The 23204-nt window shown below is 38.7% G+C and overlaps 1 protein-coding gene across 9 annotated transcripts in view; it reads right to left on the bottom strand.

The window, feature by feature from the left end:
• The window catches only part of CTNND2 (catenin delta 2), a 646797-nt gene that overhangs the window by 288355 nt on the left and 335238 nt on the right, over positions 1-23204 (bottom strand). For all 9 annotated transcript variants that reach the window (XM_040548196.1, XM_040548193.1, XM_040548191.1 and 6 more), the window contains 2 exons: positions 18566-18600; positions 17972-18088 (listed from right to left, as the gene is read on the bottom strand). In XM_040548196.1, coding sequence (XP_040404130.1) covers positions 17972-18088; positions 18566-18600 — 152 coding nt within the window. The remainder of the gene's footprint in view (positions 1-17971; positions 18089-18565; positions 18601-23204) is intronic.

Genomic DNA, 23204 nt, shown 5'->3' with positions numbered 1-23204 from the left:
CCACCTCCTCTTCCTTCTTCCGACGTTCAGAATCAAAAAAATCCAAGCCAACCACATAACACAAATAAAAGAGCAAGAACCAAAATTTCCATTTTGATTTCTTTTTAAAATAAGTTATTCTTGTACAGTGAGTGTTTGCATACAGACAGAATTGTTTCAGAAGAGCAGAATAATAAAATACTTCTCGGTACCTGCAAGTACTGTTCTGGCTCTACCAGTGAATTCTAAGACAATAGAAAAAATAATTACAAATGCACATAAAAAATAGAACAAATACACATAAACTTCTTATTCTACTTCTTATCCAAGAAATAACAAAATATTATAGACCAGTAAGGGAAACAAAAAAGGTAACATAACAACAAAATTCTACCCGTATAATTATTTTACCATGTTTTTCTGTTTAGGTCATACCTTACATTTCCTTTTTTTTAAACAACACTTTGCAGCCTACTCAAAACAAGATAAAAGAAGCTTTCTGGTTTTTGAAAAAAAGTGCAGTTTCCTTTTAAATAGTATCATGTTGCTCAGCACAGAAATTTGTTTAACTTGTGCAACTGCCTTTTACCTACATTTCATCAGAACAATCCCACTTACACAGTGAAGGAAGGTCCAAAATGTCCATTTTTGTATGCTCAGAAATCCTCAAGGGCTAAGGCTACTATATTCAAATCCCTTGAGTTACACCTGGCAATTTCAGTAGGAGTCAAATCAATTTTTAAGATATTTTAAGTGTATGAAAGTTAAGCATGCTTATAGAGAAAATGTACCAGCTGAAAGTACGGTATAAAGCCAATTAAAAAAATACAGTGCTGGAGAAGAGTAGCTATAATATTTGAAATGCTGTATTACTAGTCATTTTTTACCTCCTTTTTTTTTTTTTTTTTTTTTTTTTTTCCTGTTGAGATTTAGTCTATCAGGAATACCATTTGTAAAAGTAAGCTTTTGCATGGGACTGCAAGAAGTCCAGCTGAAAAGCAGTTGACTTCATAGCTATGTCGAATCAGTAACTTCTGCGGCAGAGATGCCTTTCCCAGCGCCTGCAGAGTGAGTCCAGTGCATCTGGGGCAGGGAGTGGCACTGGGCAGAGGCAGCGGCCACTTGGCTAGAACATGGGGGCACATGGCAATGGAGCAACACCAAAACCCAGCTCCCTGGTGCGTCACAGAAAAGGCTGTAGGGTGGCAGAAGGTCACTAACTGAGGCAGCCTGTCCTCACATCAGCAGTATGGGTAGATATATTTGAACATAAATCAAATCTCAGTAATTCACCCTGGTTTGGGCTACCCCATGTCATTAGCAGACCAACTACATCAGCATGCTCCACATTTTAAAGGGATGCTTCTTTCTGCTGGTCCTCCTGCAAAAAGAGGGATTTAACGCTCCCTGACATTACCAAATTCAAAGACAATAGAATGCAGATTTCCTCACACCCTTGGAAACAAACCCAGAGAGAAGCCGGGTACTCAGCTGCCCACCCCAATCCACAGCCCTGGGTCAGGATGCCCAAATTAAGCAGAGAAAGGATTAAATTTAAAAAAAAAAAAAAAAAAAAAAAGACCGACCAGAGTTAATCAGCACAGTACTGAATTTTGATTCAGTGGATAGTCATTAATGCCTACTGGAGCTTCAGTGAGAGATGACAAAAAACAGGCACCATAGCCATCAGCAATCTAATAGCTGTTAGAATCAGAGCTGGTTGGGAATCAGAGCTGGTGAGTCATGACATGTTCTCTTCCCTTCTTTCAGAAGGTCCCTGTCTGGTGAATATGCAGTAGCAGTGATTTCCAGATCATATCCCATAGTAGTCATAAGCAAAAGAGTATCTCATGTAAGAAACCCACTAGGAATTTGGAGTCCAAAGAGCTTAACTGTGTCAGAAGTTAAGCATTTCTAGCAGTTAACTTTCGTAAGTGCTGAGAAGACATGAAGTGCTGAGAGACTGGTGCACTACCTTTACACTGATTAGAGGTGGAGGGAAGAAAAACAGCCTACTAAATTTTGCTATTTGCAATATGAGTATATCCTGAGTGAGGATTTAGAAACAAATATGTGATGTAAAATCTGATAAGAATTAGGTACGATCAGTATTGGTACTGATGTATTTTTACCTACAGGACAGCCAGGTAAGGTAGTAGGAGTCTGTGAATTAACTTTATTATAACCTAAGAGAACTTTATTATTATATATTTTTTAACCTTATCTTGTAGTGCTGTTGCTGGTTCACAAAACTAAATAGCCAGATTTAGAATGTGGGATTATTGTGAAGGAGGAACTCACAAAAAGAAACCAAAGAAATCATTCCCTGTGGTGGTATTAATGACAGCCTATCCCTACTGTCTGCCAGTCAGTCATCTGAAAAGTTACTCATTTCCTAGTAGATAGACTGCAGTATCTCATGGAATACATCACATAGGAAATTCTTAGAAATTGGAGCTTCACCATACATGACAAGTAAAGATATTTTTAGTTCACGCAATATAGCTATTGTATGGTCAATCTTCAACAGGAAAAAAAAAAAAAGAATTACTAAACAGGACTAATATTTCGTATTACAGAACAGAAGCTATCATGTAATAAGTATTCAATAATACATTATCTGTTAGCTGTTAAATGATCAAATAATTACCATATAATGACAAGTTACATACAGTACTATATTTATTAAAGATAAGGGCATGATTAATTCAGTAGACTAAATGTATGCAATAATTTCTGAATAATAAATAAATAAATTTCTGAATTGGCTAAAATAATTGTACTACAAACTACAGAAACTACACCTAGTCAGCCTCCATGAGATAATTACATGTTCATTACTTAGTTTTCCATGTGAAGTTTCCAGTGAAAATATCATGCAAGTGGAAAGAGCAGGATGTTTTCTCTGCTTAAGATTTAAACTCAGTTGGATTACTGAGGCACATTTCCTCTCCAATTAAGTAGCAAACTGGAGCACAATTATTGTGTTATACATTTCCATTTGGTCAATCATCTATTGCAATGCCAGTTCTAATTGACAAAGGAAATAGACCAAAGCATGCTAGAACGAACATTTAATTAGTTCGCATACCAATTATAAACAACACTTCACTCACCTTCGATCAACTGACAGAAGTAGTAATGATAAATTATAGAGTAAGTGTAAATAAAGTGTTTTTAATTAGTGTAATTAATCACCTCAAACATTCTTCAACCTGCTTTGCTCATTTGGGTAAGAGTTGAAACAAAGCACTAGCGAAACTCCTTTAATGTCCTTTAAACATTCATTTACAGAGTTAATAGGTTGAGGTGCCTCACATTCCAGCTGGAGGAATCATCTTCTGTGTTCATATAGGCCTAATTAAGGATTTCAAATACCAAAAGTCGTTGTTTACTCTTCCTTCTTCCTCTTAGGTCATTTAGTTTCAGTGTGAAATATTGATTCTGACCCTACAACCTACTTTTCTTTGTTTAAGTGTGTATAGTCATGCAGAGTAGTTGCTAACCACTCCGAATGCCTGGTTGTATTTGTTGCCCAGTTTTGCAAAGAGATGTATGATTAAAACAAATTCAATAAAATAAATGATCAGGTCAGGTATCTGTAGAGTGGGCGTTCAGTTTCTGACTGCTCAGCTTTAGCTGGGAAGATGGAAAAATCCTGAAACTAGACTGAAAGGACAACAAAAACAGGGAGAGCCCTTGACGGTAATCTGAAAAGGTGTTTCCACAATATTTGATAGTAGCGTAGAGGGGATGATAGTTAAAGACAAGGTAGACAGACCCGTTTCCAGTGATACTAAATTCTTTGTCATCTCACTGGTGTCTCCTATTTTCCAAGTCTTGCTCCCAGAATCAGGCTAGGACCAGGAGTAAATTTTCCCTCAAAAACAGAAGAGCAAAGACCGTTTGTTTTAAAACCCTCCACTTCAGCATGGCTTATTTTCGAGATCATCTGAAACATTCTTTGAAGAAACTCTCTGTTGCTGAGATGATTTTGGATAGCGCTGGAAAGCTGAGGAATTGAGTGGAGGGAAGGTGAGGGAAACCCTGTAGGGGATTGCTCAGGATGGTAAGGAACAGCCACCTTGCTACCTAAGTGCAGACTTCTCTCCTCTCTTCCCTATTTCCTAGTCTCTGTGGAAGTTGCAACGAGTGTAGATGGAAGCAGCAGAGGCAGTGGTCAGTTGTGGGGAAAGCCATGGGAACTAGAAGGGAGACCTTTGTGGTATCATAAAAAGAAGATGTTTTCTTAATTACAGACAGAAAAAGGAAAAATTAGACCACAAGAAATTATAAAAATCTGAAGAAGATAATATAGCTCAGCCATCAACATGGGCTTGAGTCAGGGGCTTACTATGCACAAAATGCCATGAGAAAAAATAATGAGGAAAAAATTAAATGTATTGATGAAGACAAGTCCAGTTAGCTGCGACAGGTCAAACATTTTGTAGGAAAAGAAGGACTTTAAAGCTAACTGTTAGTCACATCTCAGACAGAAGATAAAAAGTAGCTGTGATATAATGATAACAGCAGGCATTCTCCCCACTTTCCGTTCAAATAAAGGACAGTACTAGGAGAATATTTCAAGATCTATATTCTAGGACATACTAAATATTACAGATGTCAGAACCTCTATTTTACAATAAAGAATGTCACAGCTACAACATAACACAGGTATTCCATGATCTAGTAATGCACAAAGCTGAAAAAAAGGGAGAAAAAGCATACACATACCTAAACTGAAGGAATAAGTAATAAACTTTATATTAAAGTAGCTCCCTTGTTATGAAACAAGCATATCTCCTTAGATGAGAGGCAGCATTCTCAAACAAGTACACTGAAAATGAACTTGTTTTACAGAAATGGAAAGTAATTTATATGCAATATCATGCTCTACCAATACTAAGAAGGCTATGTTCTACCTACAGATACAGAAAAGGGTTGTAGTGTTGTTACAGAACATATTTTTAGGTACAGGAAAATAGAATTTGGTGGAATGTGTTCAGAAATGTAGCCTAAGCTCATTTTCATCCAAGAGCCTATAAATGATATGTATCTGGAGAAAAGATGTAAAAACTAGGCTGATACCATTATGTGAGGGAACAATACAAGCATATCCCTTCTAACTCTCTTTCTAACCTAATTACTGCTAGAATAAAAGACAAAGATCACTTTATTTCAAGAGTAGGTGAACTGGGAACAGAAAACGGTTTCATTGCATTCTAGTTATCATATGCTTATGCCGATAAAAACTCGGGTATTATTGTAAGAGAAAAACAGAGAGCTTTGGTTAGGGTTTGAAATAATAAATCACTGCTGCGTGGGACAGCAAAGCACCACAAACATTCACAAGAAGTAGTGGGAAACTGTTACGACCTGAAGTGAGAAAGCCATTTAGAAATTCCTCTGTCAATGACTCTCAGGAGCAGCTCTGCAATCAAGGCTGCTGGACGACGAGCACTAGCACCGACTATCAGGACTCCAGCATGTTACTGCAAACCCATACTGCCTGGTGGCTAAATTCACTAACTGCGCACCTGGGAGGGACAAGAAGAAAACCAGAAATAGCTGAACTGAGTGAGGAAGTGTATAAAGAGGAAGAATTTCTTCATGGATAACAAAAATTTGTAGGTGGTACATTATAAATGTAATAGAATTTCTAGTGAGATAAAATAAAAGTTGTTTGAAAGTTAGGAAGCATATGTGGCAAATATGAAATCCCAGACTCATAGAACAAGGCAACATAGCAAAGCCTAAAGCAACCCTGAAATAATAAGCTAAGTTCAGTGTTATTTACTCAGATAGAGCATTATGTTTTACTTTCTATATCCATCCACACATGGCATTACTCCAGATGTTTGTACAAAATGAAAGACAGATGAATCTTCTTTCATAAGCAATACTTGGTAAAGTTTGATAGTAAGAAAAAATTGCGAGTTCTGTTTTGAATGAAAGAAATTATTGGAGATGTTAAAGATCAAGACCTAAAGATAAGCAACAAGCAATAATAGGTTTAAACACATTTAAACTCAGGATACAGAAGTTCCCCTTGTCTTTGACTTTTATAGAAAAAAAATGTCTGAAATTTAGATTAAAAACAAGGATAAGCTACTACTGCAAATTTTTAAACGACCTCAGGATTAAGCAACTTCTTTCGAGGAAGATTAATCATATTTTATGAAATAGTTTGTTAAACTCTGCACATATTGAAATCAGATATTATCTGAAAGCCATAATTTATCATTAGCCATTAGGATGATGGGCTTTATAGGAGCAATGCATAGAAAGAGCCTGGGTGAAAGATGGGCAGCAAGGATAACAGCTCAATTGCATTTACAGAGGACACAAAGGGGAAAACTAATATCCTCTAGCCTTCTGTCTAGGGATGTGTAAGGTTGATCAGGAGCTCTTTTGGCAGGAAAATTTCTGCTGGCACATGTTACACCTTCATGAGGAGCCTCTGCCTACAAAACCTTGTCAGTGGGCTAAGGTAGACATGATGTGAATTACACCAGGAATATAAACCACTTCTTTCCACAAATAACCTGATTTGCTGATGGTGATGTTACCTCTGTGAAACTCTACAGGTGGTATGCAATAGTAGGAGTGGCAGAAGTCACACAGTATTCCGTGTAACAGAAGTTTCCTGTCTATTAAAAGATCAGACTATGGAACAACGGTAGAACAGTACCCAAACTGGGCTTTTGGGACAAGATTAGGTATGTTTCTGAAGGTGACCACAAGAAGAAACTTGCATGCAGGAGGATTCACAGTGTGCAGCTACGCAGACAGCAATCTCTGACTAGGAAGGAAGTCTCATACTTCCATTTGGGAAACACTGAATTTTGGTATAATTAATTGCAATTTGTAAAATTTATGTTTTCATTGTCAACCTATCTCCCATTTTGCAAGAAATATACACTTTTAAAATGGCGTGTGTGCTTGGTTTACAGGAAAAAAAGCCAAGTAAATTAAGCCAAGTAAATTAAGAACATCTTTTGTATGATTAAACCTTAATTATTGGAAGCATTTTATACCTTAAAAGACCAGCTGTCAATTTTGAGTGTTCCTAATCGCCCTCTCTGCCCAGCACAGCCTAAGGCTGCTATTGATAGTATTGAACGGAAGTGTTCCCTTTTTATTTCTAGGAAATAAAATCAGATGGTTGCAGACATCACACAAGCATGACTCACATGAAAGCTGAGTGCATTATCAGAAATCAAAAAATTAGACAGATCTCTTCCAATAGACTTAGCCTATGCTGTTAACAAAACCAAAAACAAACAAACGTGGCAGCTTCTGACTACAAAGCATATACAACTATTCACAGATATCTGGATCTGATACCAAAAGGTATCATTACATCTATTACTTTGTTCTATGAACTAAACTACTAGCACAGAATAGGTTTCCTCTGATGTGCAAAGTAGAACTCTTTTTTTTTCTTTTTTTTTTTTTCCCTGACCTTTCATAGGCTTCAATTTTGAATCTTTTCTGTCCACAAATGAAAATGGCTATTTGAGGTGAACCAGCTCAGAATGTATTTAACACTGCCTCGGAAGTCAGCTTACTAACAAGTAAGTCAACAAGGTCAAAATTTTATGAGAATTTTTTTCATATGCCAGAAAACCCAAGCCATAAAACAGAAGGTATGCCCCAATCTACGTGGGTTGAAGACAAACACCACCTAAAACTTCTCTGTGCATTTGGGTGGAGGTTTTATGAAAATATAACCAGACACCCATAGTTCACCTATGCAACATCTCCAGCACAAGCAGCAGTTTGCAAGTCATTCTTTGCAGATAAATAGTTGCAGCAAACTCCTTGTGCACCCAAGATTCTCTTGCTTTATTTTTTGCTTCTTCTTTCCATTAAGTGTCCACGAATATGCAACACCCTGTGCTGCCATGTTGTACTCACAAAATGCATTTCTCCATTTCTAACTCCAGAATGGAAAAAAACAGAGGTGACTCCTTACTCTGTGTTATCACACAAGTCACAGGAATCCTACTTCACTGAGAGCTCTGTCAACTCCACGTAACACAACAGACATTAAGGCCAAAACCATACCTGCCAAGATGATCTGCTCCACACACATTTCACACAGGCCAACAAGCCAATTACCTCTTTTGCACAGCTGTATCTACAGACTGGTTTCGTGCTCACGAGCTGGCGTGGGTAGTTCACAGAGCTGTGCAGCTCTTGGCACTTCTAACTGTGCTGAGAGCACGAGCGCTGGCATACCGCTACGGCATGAGTAGGGTGAGTGCTTTATCAGTCTGTCATGAGGATGTGGGTGCACTTGTTTCCTGGCCCATGCTACAGACAAAATATTTACTGATGTACTTCCGTGCTGCCAGTTCAGATGCCAAAAATCTTTCTATGTTCTGCTTCTACAGATGCTACCATAAGTCACTGTCACTTTCTAATGAGTTTCAGTAACTGCTTCCTGCAGTGGATGAGGGAACACCTGGTTACTTGTGCAGGATTTGAATTTGCCACAGGCTAATCATTACAAGCTGATCATTACCTCCTTTCCATCTCTGAAGCTACTACTAATTGCTCCTACTTTCCTGGTTTCAGTGCTCTCACCTTTCCATTCTCCCCCTCCATATATACTTTACCAGCTGTTATTACTCCTGTGTTAATTCAACTTTCACATTTTGAAGCACAGTAATAAAGCTAGATTTTAAAGGGTTGTTTTATTTAGGCAAGGGTTGTAAGTCACTTACACAGCATGAAATGACACCACGTACCGAAGTCACACTCATCTCAGGACAAGCAAGCTCAGACGTGAAGTAATATGAAGTAATATTCCATCAGTATGGGATTGATACATAAAAATTCCATTTCATCATGTAGGCATAACTTGAGATAAGGGAACCCTAAGTGACACATTCTAGGTGACAGTGCATTGAAACAGGAAATCAGACGATAGGTTGCTGTACTGAAGTGGAGGGAAATTACAAATGACTTTGTTGTAATGTTGTCATAGTATTACCTTTGGACTTGCAAGATGACACATCAATGAGCAATGTGGATAAGCCTGAAGTTAGATAAACATGTAAAAAGTGAGGATTACAAGGCCACTTTTATACAGAAAGAATGTTTTGATTTTTTTTTTCTCTGAGGGTGAGTAAGCATCTGTTTTGGGGACAGGGCACTGAGGTTTTATTTCATGATTTGTGAAAAGAAAGATAAAGGAACTGGAAAAGAAAAGATGGAACTGAAGCAAGAAGGGAAGTAATGGGCATACAGGTTTTGTAAGACGGGAATGGGTAGCTTATGGAAAGATGGGATAGCAAAGGATGAGAGAGCACAGGAAAGGAGAAGGCTAGACAGAGAGATTAAAATGGAGTCAGCATTTAGATCCAACAGGACAGGAACATACTGGACTGTCATGTTTTGGAGAGTTCTGCCAGTGCCTTCTAGTGCTCTCTCCCTGAGAAGCATGCAAATCCACCCGGGCACCCTACTGGTCTATAAAATGCCTTCAGAAAAACTTAGGCAGCTGGTGTCATGGACAGGAAGGTGCCCGCGGCAACCCCTGTGCTAGCCCTGAGGAACAAGCAAAAGGAGAAACAGCTTCCCTGAATGCTGCTGGCTCCTTTAGCCTTCCCCAGGCCTCCTGCTGGAAAACAATCACATGTGAGCTTGAAGACAGGCTGAGGATCTCAGCAGTGTGAGATAGCTGGACCCGAGTTACAATCCGTAACACCCCACTGCCTGAAAGCCATGGCAGACTGCAGCTGATGAAACAGATACCAAAGGCTGTCAGGATTGCTGGTGGTGACAGCCCCTGATGTGGCTCTGCTCCTACGTCTGACTCTTTGCAGTGGCCTTCTCCTGCCTGCATAAGGGAAGTGACCATTAAGGAAAAGGAAAAAAAAAAGCAGTAATTCACACTCTTTAAGTGAGAAGACCGGCACGAATTTAATTGGATGCAGTATGCTAGCAGCGAAGACATGCTTGTTTTACCCAAATCTTACCGTGCTGATACCAGTGATAAGAAGCAAAGGTGACCAAAGGAAGGTATAGAGTATGTAGTGACGGTGTTTGAACTGCATCTTTTCATCCGGAGCTACTCTCAACACCTTTGAACTCAGCCTCTGACAGAGGATAAAAAAATGAAGTCCGAGCTAAGGTTGCTTGGTGCTGATGGAGCATTTCCAGAGGCAGCGCTGGCTGTAAACATTGATTCTGAGATGTAAAAGCTGGCTCGTGGTCAGCACTAGGGCTTGCTCCGTAATATCAGATCCTCACGTCTTAGCAGGGTTTAGCAATGAATACGCAGCAACTTTACGTGGTCAGCTCTTCTGTAATGACGTTAAGCTACCCCTGAGGACTGCCACAGGGACCAGGTCTCAGTGTTGTAGGCATTGGTTTCACTGCTGGCCAGTGGCTATTACAATGTTAAATGACAGGATGCTTATTTTATGCTCATATTTAGGATGACTAGGGACAGAAAGGGAAGGTGGATAAGGATAAAGGAAGCAACATCTTATCCCTGTTACTCAGAAATCTAATTATTTAAGAACTGCTCCAAAAGACAGAACTTTATTCACAGTTTAGACAATTTGTGCACAACTTTCTCTGTGAGAACATGCCACGAATAACTGAGACCACCCTTTAACAAAAGGCGTTTGTGTTTGTCCACCTTTTAGAGGATATACTTCATTACAAATTGGGCAAAGATGACTTGGGAACCCCAGAGTTTTGAAGCCAATATATTGAAAAGGTTTGTATTAGAAGAGATGGATGGAATAAGGAGAGGCGTCCAAAATGTCCATCCATAAGTATTTACTCTGAATATATTAAAATACTGTCAGATGTTTTATCAATAAATCAGAATTTCCTCAGGCCTCATACTTGGCATGATTTATCTGCAGCTAAGAACTGTTGAGTCAGACGACTGCCCAGTTTGCATTAATGCAACAGGAAAGAGAAGTAGGAGGAAAGGTGAGGTGACCCTTGTTGCACACTTACGCCACCGCTACTCCAAAAATTCAATTTCTAAAATTAAAGAGGGGCACGCACACTGCCAAGGTGATTTTCTTTTCTGAAGTATACTCAAAGAGCACATGATTTTATTAGTGTGTATGTTTATCAGGAGATCCCATGAGAACACCTCCTTTGTGTGCACAAAGAATGACTCAGCTGGATCACCCTGGCACTCAGAGTAGATAATGAAATGGAAATAACTTCATCTATCAACAAATTGTGAGGTCCACTGATGCCAAATTTCATCTCATTCAGCATATCAGCCATCTGACAGGTGGCAACTTCACAAAGCAAGAGCTATGGGATTGAAAACACATAAACACACATCTTTTTACACATTCATTGTGTAAATAGAGCCTTTTTGTTTCAATCCATTTTCAATATCTATGAATAAAGCTGCTGATAAAAGATGAAAATCATAAAGGTTGAACAAGGAGTGCTCTTTCAAACTGGGACATCTGCTTTCGCACTGAGTAAGGAGGATCTCTGTTATTGTAAAAAATTGCTGAAACAAAACTGAATTAAGACAATAAAATAAGAGCTCAGCCCATCTTTTTAGCCTCAGAATTAGGCAGCTTAGTTAAGTGAAAACCACATCTGTTTAATACAACAATTATATATAATTTCATGAGATAAAAATTATCTGTTCATGTAACATCTTTCATTCTTCAGAGGAAAAAAAAGCGACATCTAAATGGTACTACTACCCATCCAGGCTGCATTTTGGGCAAATAGTTTTAAGGGACTAAAAAAGTTCATATATCATGAGGCCGAGTCCTCTGTGGTGAGCCATGGTTTTTCTTCCCCAGAAGGACTGAGATGTCCTTAACTGCCTGCATTTTTATTAACATGTAACAAGTGCACTCTGAAATGGCGATAGCCAAGAAGACAGTGTTATTTAATCTACACTGTATTTATTCCCTTATCAGTCTGCAATTAATCTTGAGCATAGGGCAATAGGGTCACAGATGTAAATAAAAATATATTCAGAAACCGTGAAAAAAAATTGTCTGGAGTACTGGCAGTGTCAGATGGGGAAAACTGCAATTCTAACACCAAATACTTACAAATTGAAGTTCAGAATGTAGCATTTTAAAAATATCAGACAATTGCAGCCATGTCACGCTGATCCAAGAATTTTTATGATTCATGTCAACAAAAACTCTGTAGCTGCAGTCTGTAGGAACTATTTAGAGAGCAAAGAAGAAGGGTTTCCACATAAAGTGATTAAGCAAGTGAAAAATAACTGGTGAGACGATTCCATTTCAGTTAGAAACTTAAACACCAAAAGCTCCATAAATCTACTCCATAATCCTTTTAAGACCTGTCTTAGGTTCATTTTGTGGAGACCGAAGCAAAGGAAATAACATGAAAGATAAAAGTATAGATACCTTAAATTAAAATTAGAGACTTTTGGATTAGGAGACATTTGAGCCTGTGGTTTAAGTTAGGAAGAAAGTGCCAATGGATTTGCTCAATAATCTCAGTAGTCTGCCTAGCCCTCATTTTGCTAATGCCATGACAGATCGAGTAACCATTGCCTCTCCTCATCGCTGCAACCCGTACAGGTCCGGAAGGACTCCATCTGCCTCAGCTAATTATTTCAGAACCAATTTTTACACCAGTATCAGGCAGTCCATGATGGGGCATGTTAATGAACCATAGAGGCAGAGGCAAAGGGCAGCTAGTGGGAAGGAATAGTATAAAATACAGGACCAAAATTTTCCTCTCATTCCATGTTGATCTCACTCTTACTCACACTACCCATCTTTAAAATGCAAACTTTCAAACATGGGCAGGAAAAGACAATTTGGTCCATAATGATCGCTCAGAGGCCTCCAGGTTCTCTGTGTCACAGAGGATGGACATCTCAGTGCCTCAGACAGTTCATCAGGACCTTTCCCACCTATCTGCAGGCCAGACTGTGACCTTATCAGGCCGTAATGAAAAATGTTCTCCAGCAACCAGCCTTCTTCACCCACAGTTGTATATCTGTGTTTACTCGCCTTCTTTCCCTGAACCTTTCCAGCTTTTCAGTTCTTCTTACATGTAATGGTAGGGGGAAAAAAATGGAGGTGTAATGAACAGGTAGTAAAAGGAATGAACCTTTAGTAGTTGTTCAATTTGAGACAGTGGGGCAGTGATGGGGAGGAAAAAAGTGCCTTTTGTTTCCTTCACCCTCCACTTTTCCAAGCTTTCTAATCTAAAATATTAACGAATGGTCTCCACAACACATACTCAGTTCTCACAAAATGTAGATCACAAAACGTGACCTACAGTCACCACTCAACGCTTCTGTGCCTTATGTCTGTCTGAAACATCCCTAGTGTTAGCTCTTTCCTGAATGCTGTTCCCCAGCCCATCTAAATTTTGCTCCCCTGCATGTTTCTGTCTCCAGTGATTCCAGTCCCTACACTTACAGTGGATTCCTGTCCCTCTCCTGTGACCCATTCCCAGCGTCTTCTGTATGACCAAACTTGGCTTCCACATCTCTGGTCTTTCCCCCAATCCTATTCAAAGTGACTGATATTTATCTTCATCTATGCAAAAGCAGTACTCTGGGGCCCCACCAGAGAGGGACAACGGTGGATTGAGGAATAGTTTCAGAGAGGAACAGACAGCTCTGCTGTCTGCCCCAGGCTGCCACACGGGCTGTTACAGCTACTTACAACCAGGAAGAAGGACTGAGTGTCACAACAGCACACCAAGGGACCTGGCTGGTCCCTGGGACATGCAGTAGCTGATGGCTACTGCCATTAGCAGCAGCCCATACCTGCCACCCTCAGGGACGGAGGGTATGCGTGGACTGCTGGCCTTCTGCTGGTGGCATCCCCACAAGCACTCAAGATGATCTGAACTCCCGTCTGACACCATGTCAGCTCCTGTTTGATGTAAATGGGAGTGATACGGCGATGACTGATCTACAGCTATGCAAAGACAAAGAGGATTTGGTGCAGTACAGAAAGCTGGACAAGGATATGCAGGTTTAGGTCTTAACTCAGCTGCAGCCTTTTTCACAATTCTGGAATTTTCCTTAATTTTTGTTTGTTTGTTTCTAAGTAGAAACACATGTTTCTGGGAAGCCAGTTTATACTGAGTTGAGACAGAAGAAAGGGATGGTCACAGTGCAGGAGCACCCCTCAGATGCATACAGCCTTGTGCCAGGCACAGACAACCACAGAAAACTTGAGAGAATACAGCAGGTATGAATCCGTGTGTCTTTGTCTGACAATAATTACTTCAAAAAATTAATCATTAATCGCTCTGCTTGTTTTGGCCCATATTAATAAAAGTTTTATGTAGCGGTACCTGTACATTTGTCTATTTGCTGATTCACACTCAGCAAAGATAATTAGCAAGCACCACTAGCTATATACAGACCTCCTGTGTAAGCCACTTTCATGTGATGTGTCTTGTTAGCCTATGTCCACAGCTTTTATTTGCTAGTAAAGGAATAGCAGACATGGTATTTGGGATTTGGAGAATTATAACAACTGCCTGTGCCTGCTATGTGACCACTTTTTATAAATAATTCTGAGAAACTCAGAGTGCGTAAAACTGAATCATAAAGATTCTGACTACAGACACACTAATCCTCTACAAAGGTAGAGCTACTCATAGATTAACTTGTTACACTGGATGCACACAGTTCAGAAAAAGAAGGTGTGGTCACATCTCTGGGCAAGCTTTCTTATGAATATTTTAAAATCTGCCTCAACTAGTCTAGAACTGCCATGGCCGGCTAGAAATGCTTCCTCAGAGTCAGCCTAGTGATGTAAAATACAGTTATGCATTCAAAATGCAGAAGTAAAATTAAGTAAAATTGCAAGTTCAAGACCTCTGAAGTTAGGAGATGCGAGACCGAGGTCCCTTTTATAAACCACTGCTTCTCCCCTCCCTCTTTGCCTTATGGACAGTGCACACAGTGCAAACATATTCAGTGTTTGTTGTGCAGCAGCCTCATTCTCCACAGCATGACCTCAGGCCTCCCTTGAAGATTGTCCAACACAGAGAAAAAAACAGAGCCCTGGTGGACTACTCTGTGACACTCAACATTTAGTTCAAATGCATCAAAAACAATGCTTTCTCTACCTGTAAAGTGAGACATTTTTCTCACTTCCTATTTGGAGACTGAAGGAATTAAGACAAAAAGTGCCTATGAAATACAAATACTGTGAGACACTTCAGAGTAAGTTTTAAATTTCCCTTTATGCCACTATTCATATGTTTGAGACACTGCTTCCATAGGTTAGTTAGTTATGTTTGTTCTCAACACACCTGTGAACAATCCACTAATGAATAAAACTAGGTATCAGGAAAAAATAATGTGAATGATTTCACAGCTATGACATCAGAACTTTGGGATGCAAAAGAGATAAAAGTCAATTTTAAGTGAGAAGTTGAACTGCCAAATATAAGATTTTTGTTTTCATTTAGCAAATACATTCTACTCATTGCTTAGAAAAGTTAGAAGTGCTCAAGATGGAATCCCCCTTCAGTATGCCGTGCAGTCTGAACCTTATCTTTGGGAGTAAATGAGGCATGGACAGATAATGTTCAAAACAGGACGTGATAATAACAGTTGTGTAATGCAGTCACAAGAAAGACAAATTATGTTGTACAGACATCCTTGACTTTGTTACTTTTAACTTTGCAAACACAGTAACATTTTAACTGTCTGATGTGTCCATGATGTTTTATTCTAAATTGAAAAAAGACCACCCAACCAAAAAGAAACTCCAGCATATGACATCTTAATTGCATTTATGAGTGATTAGCAGAGCTGCGACTGTTGGCTTTGGCATATATATATGATTCTTAATTACAACCATAAATGGCAAATAGCGATGTAGTTTCATTATGAGGGAGGCCTAAACAGAGGAATATTGGACACTGACAAAGCTTCACAGATATTTCCTAACAATGAAGAGCATCAAGCTTACAGCCCTGTGGGGAAGCCTGCTCCCCTGTGAGCACATGCACCTGCCTGTTCTCTCCAAGTCTGTATTTCTTAGGGACAGCTATTGTCCTGTCCATGACTCTATCAGCATTTCATTTCTTGAATGTCATTCTCATCACAGTGTTGTTCACTCTCTTTGCACCTACCTCCTGATCCCATGAACAAACCATCCAACCAAGCAAATTCAGCTTCCAAATTTGTTCCCCCCACAGTCCATCTCTATTGCTCCTCTTCTCCATCACTGTTTTCCATTTGCCCACATTCCTTATTCTCCTTCCTATCTACATTCCTATTTGAGTCTTATCTTTTGGTGATACTCCTTGGAAATTTTTGTACTAGTTTTCTTCACTTACCCATATTTCTTTCCATTTACTGCCCTCATCCTTCCCTAACATTTTTCTTAAGTTTTCACCTCTTCATCCAGTTTCTGCCAAATGCCCATCCATGCTAGGACCTCCCTGCCACCAATCTCCTCTGCCGCCATCCACCCAGATTTACTTTTCTACAGAATCACAGTATGAAGACAATCCTAATCATGTCAGTCATTCAATCTGTTTCTCCTCACCCCCAAATGAATTGAAAAAAAGGGAAAAAACAAACTATGGAGCAAATTATAAGGGCTTATATTGTTACATCATGCTTTCTCAACAGAAGATTTTGCTCAGATCAAACAACATCTTACCAAAACTGCTGATGACATTGTAGACCCAGAAATCTTGTGTACATGAAAAGTGAAAAATTGCCTACTGTTCCAGGACTGTCAGCTGTGAATTTGACTGCAAATCTTCTTTTAAAATAATTCTGAAAAATGTTCTGACTTATTAAAATTCTGCCTTGCAATCAATGCCTTGCTTTCACTTGAAATGATGCTGACATTTCAGGTGACGATTCACCATTGCTAGAGAGGGTGTGCAGAAGGTGGTTGTCACACTAGCCCTTCCAAGGCGGGGGAAATCATCCCCTTTGTTTTTGAGGAAGCTGAATTTGGACAACTACCTTGAAAGATGGCATTCAGTCACAGAGTACTGGGCAGCAGGGGACTGAAGAAAAACAAAAACGGCTCAAGGGAGCAGAGAGAAGGACATACAGAGGAATACTAGAGAAAATCAAAAGGTCAAGGTAATGCCTGGAGCAGCAGTGAAGGAAAGGGCACATGTTTTGTGGCAGAAGGGAACAGTGTATCAGATAGCAGAGTGAAACAAAGTAATGGAAAATAGGGAATTAACCTGCTTATTCAATGTCTAGGGTTACATCTCCTAACAGAGGTGTTAGCCTGTTGGAAAACTGTCTCAGCGTATGCAACTTACGAGCACAAACATTTGTAGACATCTGCTCTACACAGATATTGGGTGGCATGTCCCTCACTCCTTTTTGCTACTGGTTAGCCTTAAATTGCTGATCCCAGCAAAAGATCTATCCACTCACTGCATGCTTCTGCAAACAGAAGAGCTGCTAAATGGCCAGTACACCAACCTTTAAGAAAAGGCTCCAGCTTTCTTGCTACGGCTGGCATTCTCTGCATCTTCCTTAAGAAGTTCACCTAACTGCTTTCATCTGTTTACCAATTTGAAAATCATAGTGTTAAGGAGTACCAGCTACCTGATGGCTGAGTGTTTAAGAAGTGACATTAGAATTACTCACACCACCACACTACAGTTCATTATATTATTTTTGCATGCTGAAACTATGCTGTTTGAAAGTTACTTTTGCAGTGGTGATGCTGAGGTCTTGTGTCATGACCTCATAGTGTAGTACAGCCATACTGCAATTACAAAATACATTCCTTAAAATATACTCCACAGGGATTTTGTCCACAAACTTCCAATAAAATTCTCTCCATTACAAACAAAACCAAAAATTAAATTGCAGATGCAGGGAGGCAATTTTTCTGCTCACAACTACATTGTCTTCTGCCAGCGTCAGAAAATAATCAAGAAAAACATTATAAGAAAATGTACCAATTTTTAGTTTTAAAGAATAAAATGCTCCAAATACTTCTGGGTTCTGAAAAGCACATTTTTAGCAACTTACTTTCACTGGCTGAATAGTCCTGTGGATCAAGGATCCCTGATTCCTGCAGTGACCTAATACAGGAGTCCACCAGCTCCAGACCAGTAGTGAGCTCATCTTCTATATCCTTCTGACCATCTGTAATAACATCAACACAAAAAAGTGAAAGAAAGGCAAAAGTTAAAACCAGTTACATGCGATCATGTACAGTTGCAGCTGATGAACAAATGGAGAACACACCAACATTACATGTTTAGAGGAAGCTGGTCGTATTGATCCAGGAAAATTATGCCATCTTTTGAAAGTGTGGCCTTGGATTAATAAAAGCTAATTGAGAAAGCTCAGGTCTCGCCTTAAGAAAAAGCTAGAGGTGTTCAGCAATGCCCCCTCTTGAAAGACTGCACTATTGTAGGTGTCCTTTTTGCCAACCCTAACAACTTTTGCCAAGTTTTGCCATTTTTTCGGTAGTTTTCACACACTAGCAATAAAAACAAAACAAACAAACAAAAAACCCACCCCTGCATAAATGCACATTGATTTCCCCTCTACCTTCTTTGGGAAGTATGACCACTCTGGTAGGAAATATATGTAGTACTCTAATGATAAGTACATTACCTTGTGTTTGCCAGTGAAACTGCTCTTCCGTTGAACTGTAAAGAAAGAAGAAGTGTTATTTTTTTATGAAATGATTCAGTAGCATGCCACCGATATTCAGCTCTAAATCTGTTCTGAAGAAACTGACTTAAGAATAAATAATGGATTTTATCCAGTACTATTTTTTTTTTTTTTTCTGGAATGACTCGCACAGCATTCATTCAGCAGGGCAGAAACATCTTCGTTTCTTAACTAAATAATTTAAAACATGCATGTGGAAATCACACTCTTGGTCTTAATATACAAATTACACTGTTTCAAAGTAATAATGTTAACATTTTGCACTTGTTTTGGATCCTATTTGTCTGATTTTTCTTTTTTTGTAGAGAAAGCTACAAATTGTTTTCTCAAGTGAACAGTTACATGTGATTTCTAAATGAATTTATGTGCCTGATTCCCTGTTCTACTGATCATTATGTGCATTTCTATTATTCAAATGTGCAGCTAAGTTAATTCAATTGGTCTACACAGGAGAGTAAATTTAGATATGTTTGTGCTTCCACGTACAAGCACTTAAGCAATGGAAGCTCTTAATTTTAAAACAATGAGGATGCATACAAGAGGAAAGGTTAGGTAATTTTTTTTCTATAGTAGATAAAATGAAGGATATATTCAATTAGGCAATGAGAACACTTTCCTCAAAGGCATGATCTGCTTATCCTTCACTATAGATCTTTCTCACATGCCAAATATACAAAAAAGTTTCAAGTTACTCAGCAATAATCATTCTTTTAGTAACAGTGAACTGACTATTATAATTATCATTAAAACTTATTCTGTAGATTTTTACACGATTTTTATAGGGGAGAACAAAATCACCTGTTGCATCTATTGGAAAAAAAAAAGACAAATTATTTTTAACTGTTCAAACTAAAAAAAAATATTTATTTACGATGTAGAGAACAAATGTTCTTTTTAATGAGCAAATGGATTTTAAATCTCAAATTGTTTTCCCTTTTCCCAGCGGATGCTGGATCTCTTATGAATATGTGAGTACAGCTCGTAGTATCCATTTTCTGTGAACAAGAATAATGCAAATGAAATAAAATGCTTCTTTTTGGAGCCCTTTTTTTTTACAGGAAAATAACCTAGGTTAATTATTAATCAAATTTGATAGTTACAAAAAAAAAAAAAGAAAAAAAAAAAGATAATTGCCTGCTTTACATGTAAATAGTACTAAAAGCATGTTTTAATTTCCAGCTGGCATCAGAAGTGTTAATCCAACAAATTCAAATCTATAGATCATCATTAATTTCCAAATATCTACCATCTGTGGTTTATTTTGATGCACTGGAGAGCGAATTCATAGATTAAGAAGCTATCCTTTCGATGAGACATTCAGCTAAAATGCTTGCATTCAAGTTCATTGAAGCTAATAATATTGAAGATAAACACAGCCAGAGTCTTCAGGCAAATAATAATGGCAAAACACTGAACTGGAAGAAATGACTTTAATTTAAATTACCTTTTCAAATGTAGCCTTGACTACATTTGGTGGTGACTTGGGACAGTGGCTCTTTTTGAAATATTAATTTTTCCAATTTGAAATTCTTTTTGCCCGATTTTCAAAATCATTGAACAACTGCAGCTTCAGCTGACACACTGGGACTTGAAAGCATTTTTCCTTTCTGGAATTAGGGCCATCCGTAATGAGCAATATGCTGTTTCCCACTATAAAGTCCCTATTCCAGGTGGTGATGGGTACCACCTCAGAAGACACCACAAAATTCAGTACCTCAGATGGCATTCTTGCTGGCAAAACAAACTACTCAACCTTGCTGGCAACAACACAGGGATGTAGAAGACTGCGTCATCTCATCCAAGTCAGTGAGAAAAGCAAATGAAGTCTGTGCATAAAGAATGAGCTATAATTTTCAGCAATTCCCTTTTTAAGTAGTAAATTCATATAAAATGTGGAAGTTTGTTATCGGCACAGTACAGATAGCATTAAATGAATCACTAGTGTCTGATCAGTAGTGATCGTTAATGTCACCAGTCTGATTTTCACAGAAACTTTTTAATGTATTCATCTTAGGAAAACTTAAATGAGAACGTCTAAAAAAGGACTGCAACAAATTTTAACTGTATTTTGGCTCTTCCAGTTTTAGTCAGGTTCCTATTCACAGATACTGCAATGGTCTTTTAATAAATACTCTAACGTACAGAGTGAAGGTAACAGATTGACCAACAAACTTTTCATCCTGATGTTAACTTCGGATTCAACATATTAAAAATTGATCTGCTCCCACAAGGATAGCAACATACTGTTATGAAAAGAGTGCTGCTTTCGCTAGTTAAATTTGTGCTCTTGAGCTTTTAAGCAGTCCCATTAGTTGCGTATTATGGGGCCTCTTCCTGGTTACAAACCAATGTCTCAGTCTTGCAGTCAAACACATGGAAGGTTTACCTAGAAAAATCCTATTTGCACTTTACATAGTTTAAATTTAGGTACCCTGGTATTTCTTTGCTTTTGGTTTGGTTTTGATCCTAACCTGTTTTTTTTTTTTTTTTTTTTTTAAACTGTTTCCTGCTTTTGGCCTGAAAAGAATTCCCGCCTGAAGCAACCAAGCGCGACTTGCAGGGAGTCTTTAGTCTGTCGCATGGGTGCGCCAAATCAGCTCCAGTGAGTAAAATCCCTTTTCTGTGCTTTTCTTTTAGGTATTTTTCCGCTATACAAGAGATCAGTGAGATCAGTGCCACTGACTGCATACTGACATCAAATACATGGAAACAAAACAGAACAAAAATAACAGAAGTATTCTCCCCTTAAGTATTTTTTTTCCAGCACATTCAGCAAAATAAAGCTTTCTGCTTTATAGTTTTCCCAAAGGAAAGGTCGTAAGTTCACTATTAACCACATTTCTGCACATTCCTGTCCCTCATTATATAAGTTTGTAAACTACCAGCTTGGACCAAGGAAGGCGAAAAACAAAGCACTTTATTGCAAAGTTGTGAACCAAACTTTTTTTGAGTTTGAGGACGGAGGAGGGATTTTTTAACCAGTAGTACATTCACATAGTTTAAGACAACAATAGCATAAAACGCTAATGAGCTGAGAACTCAAGGAAGTATAATTATTACCGCCCTGACCTGTCCCAGAACTGCCAGCACCAGCAGAAAGCTCAGAGCAAGGTGAGCTACATGTGACCATCAAACATCTTACTCCACAATCTACAAGAGTCAAAAGTCGTTTTGGTGGCTTGCAAGTGAATGTGAGGTGACACTAAAATACCACTTTCCTGGACCATGCTCACATATTTATGTAAAAGTAACCCTGATGGGAGGCAAACCAGAGGTAGGGAATACTGTTGATCACTTTGGCAGAAGAAAAACCACCAAAGACATTCTCAGACAGCTTTGCCATGGGACCTGGGCCAACAACCAAGGATTTGCTTTCAATGCAGGTGCCAGGGAACAGCAAGGGCAAGCTGCTTCGTGAGGACTGGGAGCTGGGAGCCAAGGTGATGGCAAGGCAGTGACCTCCAGGAGATGGGGCAGAACCTTGAGCCAGTTAATCCATGTCAGGTTCAGGTACAGAGACAACGACCAGAGGCAGCTCTGGTACACACACACCTGTTAACATGGCACTTATGATGCAGGCTGTGGAAATTCACTTTCATTATCCCACCAAAACAGCTCAGTGCACATGCACATTAGGGTATGTGATTCAGTTATTCAAGTCACATGAAAGAACACTGTAGCAAAGGCATTTAAATCTTGGTAGGAAGGGACGTAGGTCTTCTTTAAAGTCACTCTTTCTGGCACATCTCTTAATTTATCATGGCACTTGCATACACGCATTCAGGGCAAACACCCACTGCTATATTCCTTTGACTATCCAAGAAATGTTTGTGTGCTTCTTTATGTGGTGAAGTCATTCAGTTTACAGTTGTCATTCAGTTTTTGAGAAAGTTCTACAGCTTATCTGCTATGCAAAATATTTCTTTTTATTGTTTTCTAAAACAATTCATGAAATTATATCTAACCCTACTATACAACAGCTATGAAAGGATTTTTACAAGGAGCTGTATCAGCACATGATCTTTTCAATTATTTCAGCAATGGAGCCACAAAACATAGCTGTATATAATTACAGGCAGATACTGTCTCACTGATTTTTAAATTGCTATTCTGGATGTTCTCATTTGTGGAAGGTGGAAGAAAAAAGATTCAGAGGCATTTCACAAGAGGGAAAGAGGTTGAGAAACACTAATATTCCATCTCAAGCAAAGGAGAAGGAGAAGCAGCTCTTAAATCAGCAGTACATTTTATTGAATATTTTGCAGATAACCTAGTCTTTACCATCAACTGTCTGAAAAAAAAAGAAAAAAAAAAGAGAGACAAAAGAGGCAAGAGTAGATTTTACATCTTCACATGAAATAATCCCATGGAAAGGTACTAATCCCTCAATTACCATAAAAAAGGTCAACTCCCATATGCTATCTTTTTGGTTCCCCAGCATAAAATTATGTCAAAATTGCTAACTGCAATAGTCACCTCTATAGATGTGATGCAGTAACCTCTTTTTAAAACACACTCTATCCATAGCCAGCTATGGTATCAACTTGGCTATCAGATCAAGAAGTCATTTTGATGGTCC

Source organism: Cygnus olor, chromosome 2 (assembly GCF_009769625.2).
Source record: "Cygnus olor isolate bCygOlo1 chromosome 2, bCygOlo1.pri.v2, whole genome shotgun sequence".
In the NCBI taxonomy this organism is placed as follows: Eukaryota; Metazoa; Chordata; class Aves; order Anseriformes; family Anatidae; genus Cygnus; species Cygnus olor.
The sequence above is the reverse complement of the archived record's forward strand: the minus strand, read 5'-3'. Positions and strand labels throughout refer to the sequence as shown.